At 31.0% G+C, this 27,178-nt stretch overlaps 3 protein-coding genes across 7 annotated transcripts; 2 read left to right on the top strand and 1 right to left on the bottom strand.

Moving 5' to 3' along the window:
- Nucleotides 1-3,200: 3,200 nt before the first annotated feature.
- LOC100819040 (C-factor) lies at nucleotides 3,201-8,555 on the top strand. 2 transcript variants are annotated; one of them, XM_003533050.5, is made up of 6 exons: nucleotides 3,201-3,460; nucleotides 4,182-4,334; nucleotides 4,883-4,976; nucleotides 5,362-5,444; nucleotides 7,234-7,387; nucleotides 8,159-8,555. In XM_003533050.5, exons 1-6 carry the CDS (start codon nucleotides 3,317-3,319, stop codon nucleotides 8,392-8,394), a joined length of 864 nt encoding a protein of 287 aa, XP_003533098.1. In that variant the 5' UTR covers nucleotides 3,201-3,316; the 3' UTR covers nucleotides 8,395-8,555. The 2 variants fall into 2 exon arrangements, with proteins under 2 accessions (XP_003533098.1, XP_014617357.1); XM_014761871.3 differs by having other exon boundaries at nucleotides 4,166-4,334.
- Nucleotides 8,556-8,681: 126 nt separating this feature from the next.
- Nucleotides 8,682-13,717, top strand: LOC100816900 (annexin D8). The gene is made up of 6 exons (XM_003533048.5): nucleotides 8,682-10,200; nucleotides 11,515-11,660; nucleotides 12,203-12,421; nucleotides 12,907-13,119; nucleotides 13,207-13,299; nucleotides 13,400-13,717. Exons 1-6 carry the CDS (start codon nucleotides 10,128-10,130, stop codon nucleotides 13,598-13,600), a joined length of 945 nt encoding a protein of 314 aa, XP_003533096.1. The 5' UTR covers nucleotides 8,682-10,127; the 3' UTR covers nucleotides 13,601-13,717.
- A 204-nt stretch (nucleotides 13,718-13,921) lies between these two features.
- LOC102666656 (protein WHAT'S THIS FACTOR 9, mitochondrial) lies at nucleotides 13,922-16,650 on the bottom strand. Of its 4 annotated transcripts, none has more exons than XR_415829.4 (3): nucleotides 16,476-16,643; nucleotides 14,772-16,228; nucleotides 13,922-14,530 (listed from the first exon to the last, which is right to left on the bottom strand). XR_415829.4 is itself a non-coding variant. In XM_014761869.3 (2 exons), the coding sequence occupies exon 2, from the start codon at nucleotides 16,114-16,116 to the stop codon at nucleotides 14,899-14,901; it is 1,218 nt and encodes a 405-aa protein (XP_014617355.1). In that variant the 5' UTR covers nucleotides 16,117-16,228; nucleotides 16,476-16,650; the 3' UTR covers nucleotides 13,922-14,898. The 4 variants fall into 4 exon arrangements, 1 of the variants encoding a protein (XP_014617355.1); XR_005886485.1 differs by having other exon boundaries at nucleotides 16,327-16,637; XR_005886486.1 differs by having other exon boundaries at nucleotides 14,772-16,326; nucleotides 16,476-16,637.
- Nucleotides 16,651-27,178: the final 10,528 nt, after the last annotated feature.

Genomic DNA, 27,178 nt, shown 5'->3' with positions numbered 1-27,178 from the left:
AAAAGTAGAAATTCAATTTTCATAAATATCCATAATAAATATTAATTACCCTAAATCAAACATACTGTGTGTGTTCACGTGAGATCTACATCACTAAGAACAAAAAATGTCATCTTTTATTTTTTCTTGTTCCACTCATTGAAGGATGTATTAAATCACACCCCATTTCTCACATATTTTCACATGCTAAAAGTACATTTGTTTTATGGAATCTTGTTAGACTACCATTAAACATGGAGATAAAAATATGTTTTTCCATGTTTGTTATAATATAGTCAAAAAGGATTCTTGGACATGTTTTATTCCCAGCAAAATGAGATTCTCATGCTGATGCTCATTTTGTGTGTGTTTTTTTAATTAATTTGATTCCCATGGAATGAGCTAGGATGAGAACGTGGATTCCTGTGTGGTAGGAATGTGATTTATTGTGTAAAAATACTAGCTAATATATCATCACTACTAATATTCACTATCCTACTACTTCTTTATTTACCGACCAGTTCTATAATTCCCACTACGCTATATATTTTGCTCATGTAAATCAAAATTTCACTTTACATCTTCCTCTATGATGTTTTTCGGTTTGTTTTCTATCCTTTAGGTGGAAATTGTACAATGTGCAAAATATCTTTAATTGTGTTTTAAGTTTGATTTTAATTTCATATATGTATGTCTAAATGATGCACAATTTTGACGTCATGCATGATTAATTCATGGTATAGTTGATTGTTGATATGTAACGTGATAATTTTTTTAACACGTAAATAATATTTTACAAATATAATATATATTCTTAGGGAAAAAATAATGAGAACCAAACATATATTTGAAATATTTCCAAGAATTTTGGTTTAAAAAAATTCAAAGGATATAAAAAAAGCTTCTCAATGGTCAATCAAATTTTTTGTTTTCTAGAAATACCCAAAAATATCTATAATATTCTTAAGAATAACATTTTTGAGAATTCAAAATTCATTAAAACAAGCACCTTTAAGAACATTTTTCATAGGAAATTTTGAACTCAAGAACTTTTGTCTACTGGATCTTTTACTATTCTTACTTGAGAGATTTTCATTCTAAAAGTTAGGTTGTAGGGAAAGAACTCCCAATAACTCTTCTTTTTTCAAAAAATAATGTTTTTTAATATCTTCCTTCCTAACTATTTTTTTCCTTTTGAGTACAAATAAAATTCAAGAATCCAAATTGAATTCTATCCTAAAGTAAAAAATAACAAAAATTCTTCTATCTTATGTTACATCATAAAACTCCAAAAAATAATTTAAAAATCCGAAATGAATTTTTCTATTAAAGATATTTTAAGTGTTAACCCTTGACTTTATTAATGTTACTTGATGTAACCACAACATGGTGGGGGCCATTGTACACGTGACATCCATGTCATTGGTGACTAAAATGATTACACCTTTTCTTCTTTTTCTTCATTAGGTTTAGTTTGAAAGTTTAATATGTCTAATTTTGTAATTTAAATTAACTAATTTAGATTTAATTAAAAAAAATCAAATAATATACTTATGCTTATTTTTATCTTTCCCGTACAAAATTTAATAATGAAAACTATAATTTTTAGGCAACATATTATTATTTTTTATTTTTTATTTTTCTCATTTTATCATGTAATTACTTAAAAAAGTATATTGTAAAATACAATTTAAAAAAAAATTCATAAATGTTCTGTGCATTGCATAGAAATAAATACTAGTCTTGATTAACATAATCACCCAATTTTCTTTTACAAAATTTCCCTACCAATATTTTATCAATTTATCTTCAATTTTTCATGCCAGGTCAACAAAATATTTTTATTGTAATTGAAAGATAAAAAATAATGTTTTAAAACTCAGACAAATGACTGACTTAAGTAGCTAGTCAGATTTGCAAGTCATTAATTGAATTATATATATATATATATATATATATATATATATATATATATAATTATTTTATTTTGTGTGAAGATTTTATAGATAATTTTATTTACTTAATGTTGTATCATAACTTGTCACCTATAAATTACAACACATTTAATTTTACTTTTAGAGTAAATTACATTCTACTTCTTGTATTTTTTTCAAATTATATATGATATCCAATCATTTTTTTACATTACTTTTACTTTCATTTTTTTAACGTTGTTAACTAACCTCAATTAAAATATGTGAGCATATTAAATTGTCCTAACATCTTTCTTATACTGGTACTCCTATGTTTTTTTCAAATTGAACTCAATATCCATTTCTTTCACCATTACTTTTACCCCATTTTTTGTTAAATTTGTAAACTAATATCAGTTAAAATATTTGAGCAAACGAAATTATCCTAACATTTTTATTAAATACTCAATAACAAATTAACAATTGACTTGTGAATGAACTTTTCTTAAGACAATAATAATTTTTTCTTTATTATTTGACTCTTACTTCATTGTTGCTAACACTTGAAGAAAATACGACTCTTGATTGGGACACTATATTAAACACATAGCTATTAAAAATAAATATTTTAAAGAATTGAGTTAAAAACACAAACATAGGAGCAAAACACTAAAGTTTGAAGCAAACAACCATATTTAGTTAAGAGACATTGCTGGAAACACGTCCAACAAAAACACAGTAACCAAATGATCCAACACGCACACAAAAAAATGAACTAAAAAAAAATAAGAAGGAAGAGTATTAACACATATGTACCAACAAGATGAGTTCACGTCTAACAAAAAACTTAATTCACGTTCAATTAGAGAAAAAAGAAAAAGAAAAAGGAGTGTTAAAATATTTTCAAGTTGAAAATGATGTCATATCTTTTATGGAGTAAGAGAAACAAGATGAGAGTATTGTAGATATAAATTTTCATTAAAAATTATGTGACCAACATGTGTTCACTTTCTGTTAAATTATTAAACGATATTTAGGAAAGAGGAGCTCTGAGTGTAATGTGAACTAAACAATTAAGAAAAAATTTTAGGATGCAAAAAAAGAGAATTATCAAGTGCAATTTAAAAAAAAACACATGGACGGTGAGCTTGAAGAAGAAGACGATACATGTGTCTATTTTTGTTAAATTATTAAATGATATTAAGAGTTTTTTTTAAGGTTGAAAAAATAAAATGTGTCGTATGTAATTAAAACAAAAGCCAGGGTTCAAGTATAATTTACTTTTACTTCTACTAACAACAACGTTGGTTGGGTTCTTTACTTGGTTGTTAGGAAGCCACGCTTCAAGGTGTTGTGACCATCAACACTACAGAGGACTGAGGAGTACGCAAGATAAGAGCTTTACTCTATATTTTAATGTTACAATGCTATTGCCGCCAACCCATATGGCATTACATTCGCCGCGGCTTTTATCACTCACCCGAAGGGCCTTTTCTTCTTCTCCTTCTTCCTTTCAAGGAGGGGTTTCTATGGTTCAAGGAGCTTCCAGAGGAATTGGCCTCGAATTTGTGAGATTCTTTTCTTACTTGCACATCAACATTGCTTATCTGGGCACTGCTCACATTGTCAAAATTTTCATGTTAGTGTCTTTGTTTTTTTTGGTTCCGTGTTATACAGAGTATCCATCGGCTTTGCGGATGATTAACACCTTTAGTTTCTATGATTCTAGCTGTTAATTACTATAACTGTAGAATGGGGGTAACACCGTAACAGTAATTCACTCTTACTTTTAGTATGTTGTGTTTACTTTTTTTCATATTGTCTGTGCAGTGGTACTGTAGTAGCATTACAATAATTGCAGTCATTTTATAAAATATTTCTAAAGCAGAACAAAAATTAATTTTTCAATTGATAAATTTTCTTAGGGGCTAAAGATCAATGAATCCATTACAAGTTGATGATTCAAGAATGATAACAAGCCTTTTCATAATCTTCACTTCAGCACTGCTGTGTTGGCTGTTTTAGTCTCATGATTGGTTTTAGTATACCTTTCTATATTAGTTTATTAGTAAAGCTATGAAATTTGTTCAGTTCTTTTGACAAATATATGATGCTTGGACACCCTTTTTCATTCGAATATCGTGAAGCTATCTGATGAATTATCCTTTAATTCACCTCCACTGGCTCCACATATCAAAGGAGTCATCAAGAATCTTGGTTGTGATATTATTAATCTAATAATATTGCTGACACAGTTTTAACACTGCTTTCAGTTTCTTCCATCTACAGGTTAAACAGATTTTAGAATACGATGATAAAGAGCATGTTATTGCTACCTGCCGTAATCCCAGTGCATCAACTGGGCTTATCCATCTGAAAGATAAATTTGCAGACCGCCTTAAAATTTTGTCGTTGGACTTGACTGTTGAAACTTCAATTGAGGTTATGCTTCTTTTCCCTTACCTGTTTTCCTTTTAGTTAGCTCCAATAGAAGCATACATTTAAAATTTTGCGGAGGCTTTGTAGCTTTTGTTGTTATTCCCTTCTCCCTGGCCTCTGTCCACTTCTAAGGTTACTTAGTTACAGGGTTATATGGTAGATTCTATGCAGCACAATATGGGTGTAAGGATAGATATTATAAAACTTAAAACCTAAATGATATTGCATTTATCCTGCTTTCAGCTGCATTATAGGAACCACTGTCAAGGGAAAAATTAACAAATCTGGTGCCCTTTTCTTTCTAGACTGATGTTAGGCATTTCAATTGATTACCAGCAGTTAGCTGTTGTTAAAACTTAAAATGATGGTATGTTAGGGTGGCATGGCATGTGCCACAATTTTTTAGTTTAGGGGGAATGGGTTGGGATGATAGATGAGGGTGGGTGCAATTTTCCTTTAAGCCTATTTACATCTGAAATATGAACTTCATATTCCTTTTTAAGGATTAAGACAGTTCACTTGTTAAGATTTGTGCATTTCATAATATTCAGGCATCTGCATTGTCAATAAAAGAGACATATGGCCGTCTAAACCTTCTTATTAATGCATCTGGCATTCTTTCAATACCTGAAGTAATGCATCCAGGTAAAAAATTTGTTTCATTCTTCGACAATGGACTTATAATATCCACTGCCTATTGCAGCATACTGGAAATTTTAAGATCCTACAATCTCTGATAGCTGTATAAGTTTTTTCTTTTTATTTTTTATTCATGTATTCCCCCACCCCACCCCACGCCTAAATGCTCGCAGCTCTCGTAAAGAAAAAACAAGCTAAAGGATAAAAAAATCAATTTTTTGCGGATTTTATGTAAAAAGGGGAGAAAATAACTCGTTCCTATGAAGAAGGAAGTGTGAAATGGGGGCTAGTGATGTAAAATTGTGAGCTAAAGAGCTATTATCTTGTTTTGGGTTTATGTTTCTTATAAATACAAGGCAGTTTGATAATATTTGTTATCTATTCAAAACAGAAACAACATTGAACAAAGTGGAGAAATCATCTTTAATGCTTGCGTATGAGGTTAATGCAGTGGGTCCTATCTTAGTTATCAAGGTAACATCAATCTAATTTTCATTACAAAAGTTATTTATTTATCTGTTTATGATAGTTTTAGAAGTAAATATAGGTTCTTTATATGTATGAGGGAGTTATAGAGACCTTAGGATGCTGCAGGAAGAGATGGATATGACATGATAAATAATAACATGTCCATTGTGGTGATTATTGGCGGCTGTTGTTAGTAAATTCTGTAAACAAATGATTGGCTTATTGTAGAGGCTCCACAAGAATATTATTGCTTAGAAATTGTTGCTATTTACATAAGTTCAGGATAACTAAAACTCATGCTTGTCTGCATTTAATCTAAACTGATATACTCATTTAGATATTTGATATGTCATTCTTTTTATTTGTCAACTTATAATAATGGATGACACCACCTATACATTTCAATGGAATTGCAATGCTCATTTGATGCGGCTTAATGAGAAAAGTCAATGGCTGTCAAGCATTCCTACTTATCTGGCACATTAAGCTGGTTAAGGACAGAAAATAGATGTAAATGATTTCTATTGGTAAGACAGAAATCACTCTTAGTCCTGTCTATATACTCCTCCTTACCTTTTGGATTAAGTATTATGCATTTGAACTTAAAAGATTACCTACCAATTTGTCACTACACAAATCTCTAAAATTACTCTACAATTTTACTATGATGAGAGCAGTTCGATTTTTTTATTTGCTCTGCCAACTACACATAGTGATGTAAGATGGACTATCTGTAGACAAGACACAACTTCTGAATACTATTTCTTTCAGCTCTCCTAAAGCTGGCTAATCCTCTGAACCATATCATTTCCATAAAAGGCATATGCCTTTTGCGATGTCCCTCCTGAACATTCATCCAAAGACTGAAAAACTACCACTCTTTCTCCAAATCAATAGTTTCAGAGAGATCATAGGTTCAATTGCATCTCAATCTCACTAACAGAAGGTGCCTTGCCATTTCTCTTGCATCAACTCCCTGGCTGTATCCGTTACCATTTTGATGCTTAAATCCTTCATCTCATGAACTCACATCCCCCAGATCACATATGAGCCTACATTGATGAATTTGTAAACCAGTGTGAAATATCTCAATAATTGACTGAGAATTCCAAGAGGATTATTTTGTACACAGTTCTGTGTGAGGGTATACAGAGTACTATGAAATATTATATGTATTGTTAGTTTTTTACTCCAGACAAAATTCAATTTCTCAGAGTTTAGTTGGATTTGTTATAATATTTTAAAAAAAAAATTCTCTTTTACCAGTCAACAACTATTAGTTTAGAAAATGGACCTATACCATATGGCTGTGAATCAAGTTATAACATAATGGAGCATGCGGGTATGGTGCAAGAGAAGAAACTGCTGCACAAATTCTCTTACAGTTCCATGTGTTCCTGCTTACTTTCATAAAATGGTTGTATGCATGATAACAACCCTATTATACTCCTTACTGAGACCCTATTACCTCCATTTGAATTTGAGTAATTCACTCTGTTTTGTACTAATGCTGAAATGATTAGTTTTGTCATTCCATCACCCAAAAGATTTTTTCATGGGAGAATTTGTTTTAAGGGATATTGGTCCTTCCATGCCCCCAAAGGAATAATTTTCCTTTAACATTATACCTTATTTCTATTATTTTATAGTTCTGTGCAATAAGTACAACAATGACATTTATCATTATTGCTGTCTAATTTAATAAGTGTTCCTTTATCTTTGATTATATGTATGAATATGTTTTCAATAATTTTAGTCAATATTTTATATCAAATTCTGTGAATTTTAAAATCAGCATATGTGGCCTCTTCTAAAAGTAGGAGGAGGCCATGGGACTGGAAGAAGTGCTGCAGTTGTGGCTAGTTTGAGTGCAAGGGTTGCTTCTATTGGGGACAACCGTCTTGGGGGTTGGCACTCTTATCGATCTTCAAAGGCTTCTCTTAATCAATGTAAGACTTTATTATTACTATTATTATTATTGTTGTTGTTGTTATTATCTCTGTCATAAGATATTCAATATGATAAGTATAAGTGTCTCATTCAATCTGAGTTGTGTTCTAGAACTCCTACACAACTCATCCTATCCCATGTACAAGGATCCAACTGAGAAATATTATCCGATTGGATCTTGCAAATTGCCGGATTTCCACACAATTTTCACATAAAACCATACTTTGTTATTTTACATTAACCATTTTATAGTCTAGATGGCCAAGGCATTTCTTCAGTTGATAGTGCTTGCATGAATTCATACTTATCTTTTGATTTTCAATACCCTATAAGCTCGGTTCATTTTATAGTTGCATCTAGTTTTAAGGCTTAAATACTTTTTTCGTCCTTGCAATTTAGCGTTTTTTTCATTTTCATTCTTGCATTTTTTTCTTTTTGCTTTATCCTTACAAAATGTGTTTTGAACAGAAAAAAGCAAAAAACGGTTTTTTTTTTTACTTTAAACAGTAAAAAAAAGTGTTTTGAACGGAAAAAAAGTGTATTCTAAAACACTTTAAGGACAAAAAGCAAAACAAACACTGTTTGCAAGGGCTAAAAGGGTTTTTTTTTTTTGCATGGATGAAAATCAAAATAGTTCTAAATTGTAGGAACGAAAAATGTATTTAAACTTAGTTTTAATAAATACATGTTATGTGTTGGCAAAGTGTAAATCAAATGATTTTTGAAATTGTACAAACTGTTTGCAATCTTTTTCCTGCTTATTCTAACAGTATCGAAGACTGCCTCCCTGGAATTTGCAAGAAGGAAGGATCCAGTTGTATGCATTTTACTGCATCCTGGTACAGTTGACACAGATCTCTCTAAGCCATTTCAAAGAAATGTCCCCCCAGACAAGCTCTTCACCAAAGAGTTCTCAGTTCAGAAGCTACTAAGCATCATTAACAATGTGAAGATCCATGACAATGGCAAGTTCTTTGCCTGGGATGGACAAGAAATTCCTTGGTAACCCTGTCACAATTCATGTAAGAAATATATCAATAATAAATTTACATGGAAGTGACAGATTTGTGTGGCACATTCAGCATGTCCTGTTGGTGATTTTGAATATTTCATTATAAACTTACATGGAAGAAATGAGATCATAAAATAATTAGGACTTATAAACTACTCGTGCCTTTATGACAGTCCGGTTTTCAAATGCACCAGATCAGAAAGGGATTAAATCAAATACATAACTTAAAAGCACCCCACTCTACAAACCAAAGTCTTTTTTTAACATTCCAATCGAAATAAGAAGCATGAAGTTAACTGGAACTGCTTTAAAGTGTAGTAATTTATTTCTATGATTCTATCTTCATTCAAGTATATATATCATGATATCAAAATCCACTATTCTAAGAAAATAAGTTAATGTATTTTTAGTAGCACAAGAAAGAAAGAAAGAAAGATGTACCTAAAGCCTGCCGTGAGACCAGCAATCCAGTCTTGACTGTAACACATCAATCTCCCTTTAAGAAAGGTATGACCAAAAATCAATACCTTACCAGGATTTTTATTTTTTATTTTTTATGCTTTGACAACAGTTAGATTTGAGTAACAGAAGAATGAAAAACAATGGCTACACCCCTACGGTAAAATCAGAAAGCAATTAGACATCATTATGATTTATGCAAATAGGCCCCTTCAATAGACCCCCAGTGGCAAAACAAGTATATATTTATAGAATGAAATGGAACCAGAGCTACCAAACAAAATTACACAAGTGATCTGCCCTCAAACTGATATTGTTCTGTTTAAATTTATAAAATAGTTTTAAAATAAACGCTTATTTTAGAAGTAAATAGAATTTATTTATTAAAAAAAGTAAAAAAAAATACTTATTTTAAGTAAAAATAATTTAAATAAACACATCAAAAATCATAAAAATGTAATTTAAAAAAACACTTCTTTTTTTTAAAAAAAAAACTTAAACAAATTAGTTAATCGATTAAAAGTTCCTACTTGAAGTAGACCAAACCCGAGCGAGAGATATTAGTAACAACCAAAAACTTGGCATTCAATTTGTGTAGGTGTTGTGGAAGACCCTAATGTTAAAGCAGTGACTATACACTTAACCCAATACACATTATTATAAATGTAATGGTAATAAACACAAAAAAAATGTGTATGGCTTTAAATTTTACTTGTCTAGGGAGCTGCTATCATTACAGAAGAAGTCCCTGAGAAAGCATGCAACTTCACTTGCCCCCAGCTGGATAGCAAGTAAACACTAACCGTTTCCTATTACCATACATTGGCTGCATAGAATTGTTGATTGGCTGATTTTTTTGTTTTTTCTCTATCATGCATATACATGGTTCCCGAACACAATTTTTTTGCTAGAAGAAAAATGCTTGATTGTTGGTTAATCATACTCGTGTTTATCCTTTAAAAACAAAGTTCCACCTGAGGACAATTCATCAAGTTTGTTGTAGTTTAATTTGAAGTTACATTTTTTTTTTCTGTTACTTTTGATTGATCTATTTAACGCTAAGTAAAATTTTGTTGTTGTTTTAAAACCTCTTTTACAATAACATGTTTCCGTTTCTTTTATTAATTGACAAGGACTGTTTAGAATGACATACGCTTTAATTGTTATGAATGCTATATTAATTTACGAAATTGTTACTTAACATTTATCTTCTATAAAATAAAAATTGGAATGAACTCTTTTGAATAAATGTTTATACACAAGACCAGATGACTACGCTAATTGCTGCGAAAGATTCTTCTTCGATTGAAGATGCTGAAAATATCAGGAAAGCTTGCAAAGGTTATTTTTCTCCAATTTTATTGTCTCTAGCTAGGTATCTTTTATGTTGCAATATATATATATATATATATATATATATATATATATATATATATATATATATATATATATATATATATATATATATATATATATATATATATATCACCATAAAATAAAAAAGAATGAGAGAAATCAATATTAACTATTAAATTTTAGGGTTTATTATTTTTTATCTATAATTTTTTTTTAAAAATTATTTTTATTCTTTAATTTTTTTACTAGCCAATATTCCATAACTTACTTTTAGTCCCTCAAATTAAGCACTAAAATCGGTATAAAAAATTATTGACTAAACCCAAATATCCTAAAGAAAATTATGAACTAAAAAGATAATAAACCCTAAACTTTATTATAACTTGCGTCACATGATTTTTTTTTAAAAATGATTTTAGATAATTATTAATATTGTCATTTATACATGATTATAAATTTTAATGCATTCATATATCATATATTAGTATAATATTATTTTGTTTTGGTAAGACATTCTAGTTAATTTTTATTTTTTTTTACTAACCGGAAAACTCATTTAATTATTAAGTAAACATACCTTTTTAGTAACTTTTCAGTAGCTTTTAGCGTTTTTTGACACATTATTTGAAATAACATTTTTTTAAATGCTAGTTTCTAATTTTTTATATTTTTTTATTTTTATTCTTAATATATTTAACAAATTTATTGTTTATCTCTTTTAAATAAATTATAATTTTATTATTTTTTAATTATTTTTCACTTTTCAATTACTTCAATAACTAATTTTACTTAAATCATATAATTTAATAATATAGTTTTCCAGCTTTCAGTTAATTTTTCAATTTTTCAACTAGTTTTATTCAACATAGTCTTTATGTTTTAAATAGTTTTTTAATACTATGCTATAATTTTTAAATGTTTTTTTAAAGTAATCATGACGGCTTTGCAAAATTCATACAAGTGGAAAAAGATAAACAACTTAAACCACTCTTATGTCACATTTTGTTTTATAATATTAATGTTTCTAACTATTAATAAATTGATGTCATTTTAGTTTTAAAAAATCATGTCATTTTAGTATATGTAATTTTAGTTTGACTTGTTTAAATATTTTTTTGTTTACTATTATAAGAATTTTTCCATTGTATCTTACTCTTTTATAAAATTGTCTAAATTTCCTTTATAAAATCAAGATCTTGCATATCATGCCGGTGGATATACACAATAAACACTAACTTTACTAGTTTTTTAACCATGTTTTTTTTTTCAAAAAAAAAAACTAATGTATGATTTATATAGGATTTGGGACAGATGAGGCAGTTCTTATATCTATACTAGCACATCGAAATGTAGCTCAAAAGAAGCTTGTGAGGATGGCTTATGAAGAACTTTATCAGGAAGATCTTATCCAACAATTCAAATCTGAACTCTCAGGAAGCTTTGAGGTCAAAACATTACAATTCATAGCAATAGTTTTTGCATATTTGCAAAATGAAATTACTTCCTCACTTTCTTTCTATGCTCACACTTGGATGGGCATGAATATATTCGTCGAAATAAATTTCGCATTAGCTAACTGGCTAGCTAATGGATGACACTGTGAAGGGAAGTTCAGGACAAACTAGTGTGATCATCCTAAATTTTAAATGTTGATACTTTTATGAAGTATACTCACCAGTATAATAAATAAAAATTACTAGATCTGATTTTAATGATTTTTTTCATCAATTACTAAAACAGATTATTCAATTTATATAGAATTCAAATCGAGTGACTTTTTTTTTCTTGTAGATATAAATATTGGGCTATTTTTTATGGTAATCGTATTCCATCCAAGCTAACCCACGACATGTGATAATTTAGTTAATGTTCAATTTAATTGAAATAGGTTTGAAATCATATAACATTAATTAAAATCTTTTGGATATATCTATTCGATGATTAACTTTATTTTATTGAAAAATATAATAACTACTATTCAAATTAGAGAGCTATTTGCAATTGGACGATGGATCCAGCTGAAAGAGATGCTGCATTTATTAATGAAGCATTAAAGAAGGAAACACCAGATTACAAAGTAATAATTGAGATTGCTTGCACCAGAACTTCAGAAGAGTTTCTTGCTGCAAAGCGTTCATACCAGTTTCAATACAAGCATTGCCTTGAAGAAGATGTGGCATCCAAAACAATTGGTGATTTTCGTAGAGTAAGTGGACTACCAAGCTTATTTTTATTGACAAATATTAGTTATTAATTTTTGTTAGTTAGAAAAAATTAAATTCACAACTTTTTCCTCTTCTTCTCCCTTCAATCACCATATGCTTTATTTTCTTAAAAACATATTTCATTTTATGAAGGAAAAAGAATAATAAACAAATAGAAACGTAGTGCAATCACGTGAACTTGTTGTTTTACTTGGATAACATCATGAAACCACTTGTGAAACTAATTAAAATTAGGGAGTAAATTGTTTTCATGTTGATTTGATTAATGTTGAAGATGAAAACTAGCACAAACGTATGCATTTGCTTATCTTTCATTTACATGCATTAGTTCTATTGGTGCATAGAAGTAAAAATTTCTACTAGCACAAACCTTAACAACTTGCTCGAATATAAAGAAGAATGTATCTATAACCTTCCACCTCTTTCTGTTTTATAACTCAACAAGAGGCTTATGACTTTTATGCAGTTGTTGGTTGTAGTTACAAGCGCCTATAGGTATGATGGAGACGAGTTTGATGAGAATCTGGCTCATTCAGAAGCAAACATTCTTCATCAAGTGATCGAAAACAAGGCCTTTAACAACGATGAAATCATAAGAATTTTATGCACAAGAAGTAAGAAGCAGCTATGCTCAACTTTCATTGCCTTTAGAAATATGTATGGCACGACAATTACCAAGGTAAATATATTCAATTGCGATTTAAATTGTTTTACTTTGTAAAATAGATAGAAATAATGATACATTGGTATTCTTTGCTAATTGTAGGGATTATCAACAGATCATCCAAATGATGAATACATGGAAGCACTGCGTACTGTCATTCGCTGCATTAAGAACCCTCGAAGATACTTGGCTAAGGTAACTGAAATCATCAAATTATGTTAGCCACTATTATCTATTTTATAGCTTATAATTATATGTTCAATAACTTTTATTAAACATTTATACATTGAATTAGGTGTTATACTACGCCCTGAATGATTTGATAGCTGAAGAGCATGCATTGAGCCGTGTCATCATCTCTCGTGCAGAGAAGGATTTAAACGAAATCAATGACCTTTACTTCCAGAGAAATGGTATCACACTTGATAGTTCCGTGGCTAAGAAGACCTCAGGAAATTACATGAATTTTCTTCTTGCGTTGTTAGGAAACAATTGAGTTTACTTATTTGTGTTTCAGTTTACTATCTCTATATATTTGAGAAAAAAATATAATTATCGAAACCAATAAACTTAACTGGCTTTTGCTACCACAATAACGTAGCTTACTACATATAGCATGGTTGATTCATGGTTTTGGCATTTCATCAATATAATAACTTTTCTTCCAATAATTGTGAAGTGTGACAGTTAACATCAAAATGTTGCGGTCGCGTTCCTCTGTTCCTCAAAAGACGGGAATATTAATAAATAAGAATGCAACAATGCTGATAACTTGAAAGAACACAAGGTATAAAACCCTAAGAACACAAAAAGAAAAGAAAGAAACCAACAGAATCTCATGAAATACTGATACAAATCAAGTGTCACCAGGTTTTTCCAAATGATATTTCTACACAACAGAGTTTGTGTCTTTTGGATATATATTATTCTTGGTAGCTAAGCAAGATATCAAGGAAATATAAAGGAGTTACTTCTACACTATATTTATCTAAGGGAATGCAAAAAAGAAAAAGAAAAAGACTGATTTGCTGCAAGAGAGAATGATAAAAAAATGTTATTTTTTTACCAACATTTGAACCTTCCCTATAAATCTGTAGTGTGTGCTCTTAGTATTCATTAATGACCAAAATCCAAAATTCACTGTACATGCAACAGGTACTCCTTGTCTGCTACAAGGGGAATCATGAAAACTGCAAAAACTATTTGCACATTTCTTGAAATACGAGGAAGACACCATACCACAAAGTAAACTTTGGCCATTTTCTCATAATATTTTCCAAACAATTCCACTATCCCACTGTCCAAGCTCTCCCTAAGATGTTCATCAATCATACAAAGCCAGCAATGACAGGAGAAAAACAATAACCTAAATAGCTCAGTAATACATTTTTGTTTGCGAACTATCCATGACTGATCATAGCTTCACCTTCACCAAAGATCATCAAACACAAGTTTAACACATTAACTACAGAAGACATATTGATTAAAATAAAGAATGTCACACAACAAAATCAATCAACTTCAACTATGAGGCATATCGGAATTACACAATTTCAAGGGCAATAAAGAGACCATATCTACAACATGGTAGCAGGACAAAAGTAATCAAGTTAGAAAAGGCTTGAAAACATGTTATGACTCGCCAAAAAATAAATATGATGTTATACCTCAAGGCTACGATATCACTAGATGTGCTGGTGCTACCATTTTCAACTTATGCTTATTATCAGCTACTTGTTTCTTTCTCTGTTGGTAAAAATTTCATGTTTACCTTAAGTGGTCTGGTATAAATTTTCACGCAACCTGTTCCAAAGAGCAACTTGCCATCTCATGTCCCTTTTCATCTATATCATTTGAATCGATATCCAATTTTGCATTACTATTAGAAAATCGATTATTCACCCTCCTGTTCCTTAAAATCACTTCTGATTTCTTCATCAACTTGATGTATTTCTTCCTGACCCTCAACAGAGGATGCTTCTCAATAGCAGATTTATTGCTGTAAGCTTCCTTTAGAATGACTGTACAAGTTTTGTTCCTGAAAGATAGATAAAACATATGGGGATGCCGCTCGAACGCTCTATGAACTTTCTGTGGCAACCCAAAATACTTCTTGAGGCAAAACAACTTCTTCCTCTCGGCTGAATGCTCGACAAAAAGGGAAAGCAGTTCGTGAAGAACTCCCACAAGTCTTTTATCTGCTATGTCAGAGTTTGGATCCAAGTTTGAAAAATCATCGTAAGGTGAAATATATGGAAGCTTCTGAAATTCATTTAGCCAGTTCTCAATCTTCCTCCTCAACCTTAAACCCTTTGATGGAAAAAATGGAAATTCAATGGCTTCCATTGGACCCCCAGAGTAAAAACCACTTTTCATTGCATTTCTCTCCATTACAGAATAAATCTTTTCTCCACTTTCAAGAGCCAACCCCTTCAATCCATCTTCCATCTCTACAAACCTGAAAGATTCATCAAGAATTTGTTCCGGGTGCTGCAGCAAATCACTAGGCAACCCCAAATACCACTGCATCCCTTGAATTATCTTTAAAGGTAGAACATGCTCTCTGGTCATCAATATCATCTTCCTCAACCTGGACCTTAAGTCCTCCCTACATTCTTCATATACTCTCTTCTCATCCCTGTCAATCTCGGCAACTTCCGGTGTCAACCTGAACCAAGGAAGATTGTATTCAGGACCCGTAAACTCCTCAAAGATGGATGGATACTGCCTCATAAACCTTGCAACCTTCATGGGAACATCTAACTCTAATCCCCTCTTTGACACTGCAGAGATAGGAATGCAGCCATTGGGATCCCGGACAATGCAGTTTTTGAGGGCAATGATAGGCTTGAGCTGAACGGAGTAGTGGATGTGCTCAATTGAGTCATAGTATGAATCCTTTTTCCACTTCATATACACATTCACATAACTGTATCTCTGGATGTGCAAAAAATGATATTTAAAGGAGAGTTTAATTGTTTTGACTGCAGATTCCTTAAAGTTGAAGAACATTGATGCAGTTTACAGTGAAATGAACGGTGAAGCTGATAAAAAAAATAATTGGGTTTGTGTTTGAGAACTAGTTCCTGAGAAAGCTTAGCAGTGAGTAGGAAGAGAGTTTGACCTGAAGAAGATTAAGGGAATGATTCAGTCACAAATGGAATCAAAAAACAAACCTCTAAATCAATAGTCAAATAAAGTTTTAACAAACATGATTCCCACCTGCAGGGTACACACATTCATCATCAAAACAAAATTCTCGGATTTCTCATCCAACAAATCAATGGCCAGCTTAATAAAAACGCTTTGTTAAACTCTCGACAATTCAAATTAGAGGAGCTAGGGTTAAGTGTGATGCGAGGATGACTCACTCTTGGAGTGTGGAAGAGTTGAGTATGGAGTGCCTCCGAGTCTCGATCACCCAGCCATTGATGCGAATGCCGCGCCGACCACCGGCGGCGAAGAGCTCAGCACCGGCGGCTTTCAAGTCGTTCTCGTGGACTTCCAATTCCATCATCACCTTCACCTTCGAATTGGGTATTGAATATGGGCCCTTCAGATCAGGCCCTCTTAACCTCACCGACACCGTCGCTACGCCGGGATTTATGGGTCGGGCCGATTTTTCGAAATTAACAAAGTTTGGACCTAGGCCTTTTTCTTTCTGCACCTTATAAAAACTAACCTACAGCATCTTCTCACTTAAATTTGGGAGCGTTTTTATTACCAGTAATATGGGGTCGGAAAATTTATTCTCATGCTTGTTAAGAAGTAATACAATAATGCTTGGAGCAATCATTCTCATGTTCAGCCATTGTTCTTAGAGGAAGGGCTGAGAAAGTTTATTTCCCATGAGACGAGAAGTCATCCTTGTGGGTAAAACTTGATTCTTAATTAATAGTTTACCAAACACATTGATCTCAACAAGTAAATTTAAACAATCCGACTCATACACAATAATGTAAATGACTTTAACAACACTATTCAATCACAATTAAGTTTTTATTGATAAATTTATTAAGTTTTTGTAGTAATTCTTTTCAGTAAACTATAAAGTTACTGTGGTAGACCAGCTTGAAATTGAAGGCAAGTCATCAGAATAACCAAAGTTTAACTATTGCCAACATCATATTATGCGTATTTTCCCCCTTTTAATGTTGCCTCATTCGGTCATTCCCAGTTTCCACTAGCAGAATATATCACAAGCCCAACTTGGGCATTTACAAACGACTATAGCCAACCAAAATTATCAAACCACGCGTCCTTTTACTTCCATTCCTCACAATAATAATAGGTTATTAAGTTAAGCAACGTGCATGCAGCAATTGGAAAAATAAACATGGTCCACGGTAGCCTTCTCCTAACTTTGCCATTCAAAAATTGAAAGAGACTTGCTGCATGAGTTAGATTTAAATCTATTGGTAATTAAAAATAACAGTATAAAAGATATATTTATATATTTAATTAAAAGGATGTGTAGTTTAGTAAGATATTTATTTTTTATTTCTTACGGATAAACGAAAAATAGTATCCTAACGATCAATTTTTTTTATAAACAAATGTTAATCATTAATTATAAGTGAATATATGCTCATCTCTAGCTGACTAGGAGAAAATATTTTTTTCCAGTTGTAATAAATATTCTTTAATATGATATTTTTTTAAAAAAATTAAAAAAAATAGATTAAGATAAATTTGATATATTTTTTTATTTTTAAACTTTTAAATTTGTGGTTCTTATTAAACTTTTTATAAGAGGTATTTGATTTTAGTACTTTAAATATTTTTGTTTTGGTTTTAGTCAACCAAAAAAAATAAAGAATTAGAATACAAAATACAATATTCTATATATATAAATTCAAAGGGTTGACATAATAGTATAAAGTCTTAATGCGTTCATATGAGTGAAAATTATTTATTTAATGGAAGAACCTATGTTTGATTTTTACTGTGTGTAAAATTTTTCTTGGATCAACGAAAGTCATGCACCGTGAACAAAATTAATCTCTGATCCAATAAATTAGAGGATACCCATGATCTCAGATTAGGACCAAAAAAATATATATCTTTTTTAATATTTTCTTTTATCTTCTACTAAAATTTCGCTCCCTAGATTATTTTACTTTTATAAAATTGTTATAAAAAAATATTCTACTGCTGGAAAATAAAAGGTGGAATATGAAGACTTGTAAGGATAGTAGCTCTACTAGAAAATTGGTACTTTCCTGCTAAATTTCTTGTCAAAAAGATTTTCACAGGAAGTTCCCAGATCATGTGTTTGTCGACAAACCCCAATCCTAATATATTAATTGAACCATGACAACTAACCCTAGGTCAAAGACACTTTTGCTTTATATCAATGTGTTGGGGAATCCAATGTTTTACGTCAGTGCATCAAATACACTTTTGCTTTATGCTAAGAATCCAATACTTCAAATTCTAACCCTAACCCTAGGTTATAAACCATAATTATATACCTCAGACCATAAACCCTAACCCTAGGTTATGGAATCCAATGTTTTATGTCAGTGGGTCAAGGAAACAATTTTGTTTTACGTCAGTTCGTCAGAGACACTTTTGTTTTACGTCACAGAATCCAATGTTGCAAAACCTAATCCTCGATCAAGGAATCCAATGTTTTACGCCAGTGCGTAAGAGACACTTTTGTTTTACGTCAATGCATTAGAGACACTTTTGCTTTATGTCAGGGAATTCAATGCTTTAAACCCTAAACCTAGGTCGTAAACCCTAATTTTCTCATATGAACCTAAACATTGACCCTAGGTAAAGGAATTCAATACTTTACGTTAGTGCGTTAGTGACACTTTTACTTTACGCTAGTGCATTAGAGATACTTTTGATTTACGCTAGGAAATTCAATGCTTCAAACCATAATCCTACCTTAGGTCATAAACCCTAATTATGTAACCTGGACCCTAAACACTAACCCTAAGTAAGGGAATAAAATGCTTTACACCAGTGTGTTGGGGACACTTTTGTTTTATGCTAGTGTCTTATAGACACTTTTTCTTTATGTTAGTGTGTCAAGGAATCCAATGCTTTACGTCAGTGCATCAAAGACACTTTTACTTTATGCTAGGAAATCCAATGATGAAAACCCTAATCCTAATCCTAGATCGTAAACACTAATTTTGTACCCCAGACCCTAAACACTAACCCTAGGTCATGAAATCCAATGCTTTATACTAGTGCGTTAGGGACACTTTTGCTTTACTTTAGTGTGTCAGAGACACTTTTGTTTTACGCTAGTGTGTCATAGGCACTTTTGCTTTACGTAGGAAATTCAATGCTTCAAACCCTAACCCTGACCCTAGATCATAAACCGTAAACCATGATCTCTATATATAGAAGTCATATTAATTTTCATTTAATACATATGCATAACACCTTTTTTCTTTATTACTTTCTTCCAACTTTGCAAACACAATACACAACATGCCTTCATCATCTGTCAATTGGTTAGTGCATTACAATGGTCAAATAATCAAAACAGATAAAGGGGATACGTTTCAATGCCCCCACCCGATGTTCTTGAAAAAAAAACACAACACTTCACTCTTGAAGCCTTGAAACGAAAAATCCACCAAAGGATCTGACTTCAACCACCGTACCAAGCATGCGATATGTCATTTAGATACCTACAACTAGTGAGGCACAAAATGCTCAAATTTACAGTAGTGTAACTTGTTGACGATGAAGACGTCAAAGGTGTCATTTTTGTTGTTTGCTAACATGTGGCTCTTATGCATTGAATTGTATTCAAACATCTAGCTACATTCACTTCCCACTACAAACCCTCAACCAATATCTCATGAACCTCAATATTGTCCCCAGTCCCATTATTCACATACATTCGATACAACCTAAGAAACTTTTGCTTTAACCCAACCACAACAAAATTTATTTGAACCAAACACATAATCTTTTACTCAACTTTTTTCCGCACCATTTTCACCCAATTTGTTAGACTCATAAACATTTAATGTTATTGAGGATCAACCTCACCCATACAGGAGTACCCTATAATAGAGCTTACCTCATCAACCCAGTCAAAAGAGCTTGAGTTTAAATCAAAGCTTGACTTACCTAACGAAGAATTTGATCCCTTTAGTGAGGATGAAGACGAAGTTCTACGCAATCAACCCAATGGAGATCATAAGGAAGAAGCTAAGTCTATTTCTCTAATAACAATCGTACCACCATACTACTTGCCATCACACATGCATAATTTTGAGGAATCTAATTTTAAAGATTTTGATTACAGTCGTATGTTAGATTGCGACAAAGTCCAATATCTAGTGGGGATTCTTATTGAAGGGATGCATTTTCTAACAAAAGAAAAAGTACAACATACTTTGCAGTAGTATCATGTGAGCAACGGAGCTAACTACAAGACACAACAATCAAACTCAACAAAGTTAATTGTCATTTGTGATGATGATAGATGTGCTTGGAGGTGCAAGGCAACATACATCCTTGCAAGTAAGCAGTGGAAAATAAGAAAGCTCTGTGAACCCCATACATGTTCAAATCCAACAATCTCACAAGATCATACAATGTTTTCTTATCTGCTCATCAGTAAAAGCATCCACACGTTGATTGAAAATGATCCATCAACTTTAGTGTCAGCCTTGATAGGACACATGAAATGCACTAAAGAATACATTACCACGTACCAATAAGCATGGTTGACAAAGCAAAAGGCCATTGAAAACATCTACGATAACTGGGAAAGATCATTCCACGATTTACGAAGATTATTGCAAGTTATGTAGCAATTTTTTCCTGTTATGGTCCTGGAGGAGGAAACACTACCAATGCCACCACAAGGAGGACAAACAGTAGGGGGTTTCGTGAAATTTCATCATCGTTTCTGGATTTTCAGACAACATATCGATGAGATTCAATATTGCAAGCACGCGATTCAGTTCGATGGGACATGGTTATACGATAAGTATAAGGGGACCCTCTTTGTGACAGTTGCACAAGATGACAACAATAAAATCATTCTAATAGTCTTTGTCGTTGTCGATGATGAAACAACGAAAGCATGACTCTTCTTCCTCAAAAATTTAAAAAGACATGTGACCCCACAATATGGTCTATGATTGATTTCAGATAGACACAAGTCGATAAAAAGTGTCTACTCAAGATGTGATAGTAGGTGGACGACACAAAATTCTATTCATGTGTTCTACATTCGACAAATTGCACCAAATTACATGAGAAGGTTCAAGAACAATGACATAAAACTAATTATCAATATGGGTGAGTGTCAAAATTCTTTCTCTTCATATTAAATATCACTTAAATTTGTATTATAACTACTCAACATTGTATGTTTATAACCACTCAGCATATGCAAGGACAAAACCTAGGTTTAATCACTACTACGACAATCTGAGGGAGGAAGTGAATGGTGATTAAGAAATTAATTGGCCTATTGAGATTCCACGAGAAAAGTGGATTCTCGCATGGAATGATGGTTAACGATGGAGACACATGACCACCAATCTTACTGAGTCAATTAATTTGGTATTTAAGAAAACACAAAATTTTCCAATAAATGCACTAGTAAAATAAGCATATATAAGGTGTAATGCATTATTCAACTAAAAAGGAAGAGAAGTCGCAACAGTGCTTACATGTGTACACATTGAAATGGATATCCAAAAATTGGGTCAACCAAAGCGATATTTCATGTGTCGCATCTTAGGCCATTCAAAGAAAAATTTTCCCCACCGTGTAAGCTCAAGCCAACAATGTTAAATTTATATCATATTCTTTGTATTTTAAAATTTTTGTTGTATTGTTTCAAATTTAAATATTTTGTTCTATTGTTTGTAATTTTATATATATTTTGTAATTTAAATATTTTAGTTCAATTCAACTTTTTGGTTAAATATGTTTTTTTTTTAATTTCAATTATGTATTTTAATAATCAAATAAAATGAAAATACAAAGAATTTCAACTCTACATGATTTTAGTTCAATCGAAGGATTTTTTTATGGGTTTTTAGTCACTATTGTTAGTTACTATTGTGTTTTTGGTAAAACTACAACAAAATAAAGATATAAAAAATAAAGCCATGCTTATTTTCGTATTCATATCCTTTTAAATCAGTAATTTTAATCTTTCTATTTTTTTAATTGTGATATTTAATCACTCACTTTTAAAAAGGATTTCAATAATATAAAGAATTTTAACTCTTAAAAAATGATAACACTAAAAATATGCAAAAACAAATTAACAACATATACAAAATAATATCATTTTGAGTTTAAACAAAACATAAATATAAATAATTAAAAAAGAAAGAAAAATAAATGAAGGCAGTAAAAAATACAAAACAAATAAAAATTTTAAAACAAATAACAAAAAAAAATTAAAAAAACTCAATTAAGGAAAAATGATTTCTTAACTAAGTTTTTTTTTTTAAAAAAAAATCACATTTAAAAATGATTCTTCATTAACGGATTTCTTAACTAACACCAATATATATATATATATATATATATAAACATTAGTTAAGAAATCAGTTATTAAAAAATTGATTTCTTAACCAACACCAAAATAAATAAATAAATAACAATGACGTTAAGAAATTGATTTTTAACTTGCACGGTGTTGTAATCTCCTACTAACCTTTCTCTTAAAACTTAAAATAACGTAAATCTTCCACTATATATATGTTCTAAGCCCAAATACATCTAAAGTCTTTTTCCTAGGCTAAATATTGCACTACCCTTGATGCAATCCTACCCCTTAAGGATATTGGATAGAAGACTCCAAGAAGATTGAGTCAGAGATGCAAGAGAAGATCTTAGAGTTCTCATGAGCCTTAGGATAGATTTCGGGTCCATAGACTAAGTATGAGTCAACTTATCTTTGTACATATTAGATTAAAGTTTTATTATTTTTGGGTCGTGTATTTTTATGGCTCCATAATATTGGTAGGGTATCCTAGAAATGTAGGATTTTTTAGCCCTTATATTTTAGGGTACCTAGACTAATTTTTGTATTAGGGATAATTTTGTAATTTCACATGCATTAACTGAATATTTGATGTGTGTTGGAAAATAAATTTAATTGAATTAGGATAAGCCCAATCCAATTAAATTTTAGAGGGGGAGGTGAGCATTTGCTTACTACACCCCATTATCACATCATATAGTCATACATTGTGCATGTCCTTCGTATCTTACATGTCTCATGACACCTAAGCACATTTAGTGGAGAATCTTGTACTTGATCTTAAATTAGTGGATTGAATCATAACTAAAATTCACTAATCATAATTTGAGAATTTTTGGCTCCACAAATTCAATTTCAAATTCAAGTGAAATTTGAATAGAAATTTAAATTTTCCTCAAATTTTGTGTGACACTTAGGCTATAAATAGAGGTCATGTGTGTGCATTTTTCAACTTTGATCATTTGAGAATTAGTTCAGATCTCATTTGAGACACAAAATTTCGTGCTCCTTTTCTCTCTCTTCCTCCACTCATCTTTTTCTATCTTCAAACCCTTATCCATGACTTCCTATGGTGATGAACTTCTTCTTGATTCATCTTCTCCTTGAAGTGGAGTCTTCAATCATCTTTCTTCCTTCTCCATTCCGCTATCATTGAACTTCAAGAAGCAAAGGACTCCATTGATGGAGAAGATCCAAGGCCTACAAACTCCGCATGGAGCTACATCAACCCTATTATCCGATCCTCAACCTTATTTCAAGTCTACCGTGGTAGGAGCATATAGTATATATGTTACCATTACAAAACCTCAACAATCTGTTAATGCAACACCCTATGGATATACTCACTCATTTTAAGATTAGGCACATTTTGAGGTACCTGAACCTGGCACCTTAGCTTCATGAACTATTAGCCTTCTCAAATTATGTCTAATTTGGGGTCGGATAAATGAATAGGAGATGTATCTGGATACTGTGAAGGAAAAAAAATGGTCTTGAGATGAATGATAGAAGCTGAATATGAGAGGTTGACTTGAGTGGTAGGGGAATTAAGATGTTGGACTTAGGTACTCAAGTTAAGTGAACATCAAAGTTCCAATCACTGTACGGAGCCGAATATGGTGTCATTGGTGTGTGAGAAAGTGAGTTGAGTGCTGCTAACTTTTGGCTGCATACATTCCATAGGACAAGAGGCCAAGTTATCAGTTTATCTCAAGCAGTAACTTTGATGTACTTAGACACTAAAGCATCATATGAAAAAAAGATTCCTCCACCCGAGTTTCAGGGAGGATGCTTCATATTAGTCAATAGTCACAATCAGTTCGTACAGTTAGATAATGATTTGTAATTTGTCAAAACAAGAAGAGGGTATTAAAAAAATGTTGTTTGCTTTTCAGCTGTGTTTGAATACACGTTGGTTTTACGTAAAAAAAATCATTTTTTCTCTCCAAGTTTGGTATATAGGAAAGCATGAAAAAAATCCATTTAATGGAAGTTCTAACCCTTAAACAACCATGAACTTCATCCTCTTCTTTTTCTTTTGATTACCAGGAGGTATTTAGAGTTTTTATTTAACACTCAACTAATCATACTTTTATAGGATCGATTTATTTGAAGATAGAATGATACCTTTAATTACAACTCTATTTTTAAGTTCAAAATTAAATCTAAGATTCTTTAAAAGACATAGTATTGAATTAATTGTGTGTATCAAGGGTTTTTGTTTAACTTTTCTCTTCAAAATGTTAATTCCCCAAACATTAATTGACACTTTAAACATATATTAAACGTGTTTAATTTCTTCCTGATGAAAAGAGAAGATTGTTACAAATTTTCAATTGAGTTGGTTTAAACTAAACAAATATGAAGACTTAGAGCACTTACAATCCATAGTTATTTAGATAGGCTCTTTATCATAATTTTGTGACATCTTATAATTTTACATAAATTTAAATATTTTACATAAAATTCATTTCATTAAAATTACTGAAGTAAGTGATTAACTTAATTTTACAGGTCTTATAATATTTTAAAAATATTTTATTTATTATATAAATTTATTAAACATGTAAGGATTTACTTTCTTCAAATATGTCCTTAGATACGTAGCCTAATTTTTTCAATTTTATCCAGCATTAGCTTGTCAAATTTTCCGTCTAGTCATTAATTGCATAATTGTCGGCAAATTAATTCACTACTTACAATAATTATAAATATGCCTCAAGATGCGTACGTAAAAACGTTTCTGAAAGGGTGATATTATTGAAAGAGACTAGATACTTAACAACCGAATCCTCTCCAATTTCTTTAACGTCAGTGTCACTCTCCAAGTCACACATGTGGAGAAGATTGATGCCTCTTAAGTCAATTTTGACCCCATTAAATTCATTCACTAGTGTAACAGAAAATATATATTTTGATTCTTTAAAGTTATAGCCGACACTATTATCTAATTCCAATTATTCTTTATGGTGAGAGTTTTTATTGGCTATCTTATGTTGCTTTTCCAAATGTCAAACATTTTAAGTGACTGAAGAGACTTGCGAGGGCCAACATTATAAAAGTATGCCAACTTTTTGCAATTGTGAGAATAATCAATGATCAAGGATCATTAAAATTGAACAACTTTAACCTATATATTCATATCATCTGATTCAAAATCATATTATTTTTTCAACTCGAGCCAATCAATCAATATTGAATTATATGAGCTTTTGAGATTTTTTCCATATTGGTGTCAATTAGTTTGTAATACAATCTTTTTGAATATACAAAATCAATCATTACGATGACAGATGGAACGATTAGGTGCATTGATCCTGAAAATATACTATATATGGAATAAGTAGTAGAGCATGAACAAACAACCAAAACAGAAGATATTTTATTTTATAAGTGTGGATTTCATTTTGGAATTTGAAGAACAAAACGAGCACTGACTAAATAATAATGTCCTGTCAAAATGTTTCACCCTAGAATTTCTGGAAAAAAAATGCGTTGGTCATGCAGAATCCAACGCCCATTAGTGTGTTTTAGATTTTAGTCGACAAAGCTACAAACATGGTTTGAAAAAGATAAAGTTAAGGATCTTTGGTAACTAGTACCTCGAGCATTTGGTTAATAAAACTCAGAAAAAAAAAATAAACGCATTTTTATGTATCTCAATAAAAATTATACAAAAATACATTTAAAAATTATAGATGGATGTATTTTTATTTGTCTCAATAAAAAAAAATATTCTTTTATTTTCTTAGAGTATCTATAATACATACATAATTGTTTAATAACATTTGTAATGACAATTTTAATCAGGAATGTTCATGTTTCAATTGAGGACAAAAGATTGAATGAAACTGAACTGGAAGACCGTTGGTTCAATTGAACTGAACTTGAAAAGGTTTGTCGATTGAATCAGACTATTTCATTAAAATACAATTAATAGATTAATATATAATATATTTAAAAATATATTGGTAAATTAAAATTGTAAAAAATATTTGTGACAAGATTCTCATAGGTTTTTTTGAATTAGATAAAATCCCATAAGGATTGGTATTAAAAATTTTAACTTTGATGTTTCTTTTTTTGTATGTGTATGAAAAAAACATCTATAAACTGAGAGATAAACTTCTTACATAATCTCAATATCTTGATAGTGTAGTTCTTGAATCTCAACTGAGAAATACCTTAAATTTCTGGGAAAAAAAATGTGTTGGTCATGCAGAATCCAACGCTTTTATTATCAATGAATCATTTCCATTCTTTAAATCAAATACTAATTTTTAATAACAATCTATCTCACTCTCTTAATAAGCTTTAATACCAGACAATCTTTCAGTAGCAAGTTACAATAAACTCACAACTACTGTTTCTAGCACATACAAAGAAGAGAGACATAACAAGACTTAAAAGCTAGCCACACAAAGGTGTTATGTCCTTATGTTCATGGCTTGATTAATTGTTCCAATTTTTGTTTCTTGGCACTCTATATCGTCCATTAGATCGTAATCAGTATGTGGTCGTTCTGTTTCGTCAAAATTGATGCTTGACAATAATGAATGAGATTGTGCAATTGGATTTGAA

Source organism: Glycine max, chromosome 9, assembly GCF_000004515.6.
Source record: "Glycine max cultivar Williams 82 chromosome 9, Glycine_max_v4.0, whole genome shotgun sequence".
Classification (NCBI taxonomy): domain Eukaryota; kingdom Viridiplantae; phylum Streptophyta; class Magnoliopsida; order Fabales; family Fabaceae; genus Glycine; species Glycine max.
Note: the sequence above shows the minus strand (reverse complement) of the source record. Positions and strands in the feature narration are given on the sequence as shown.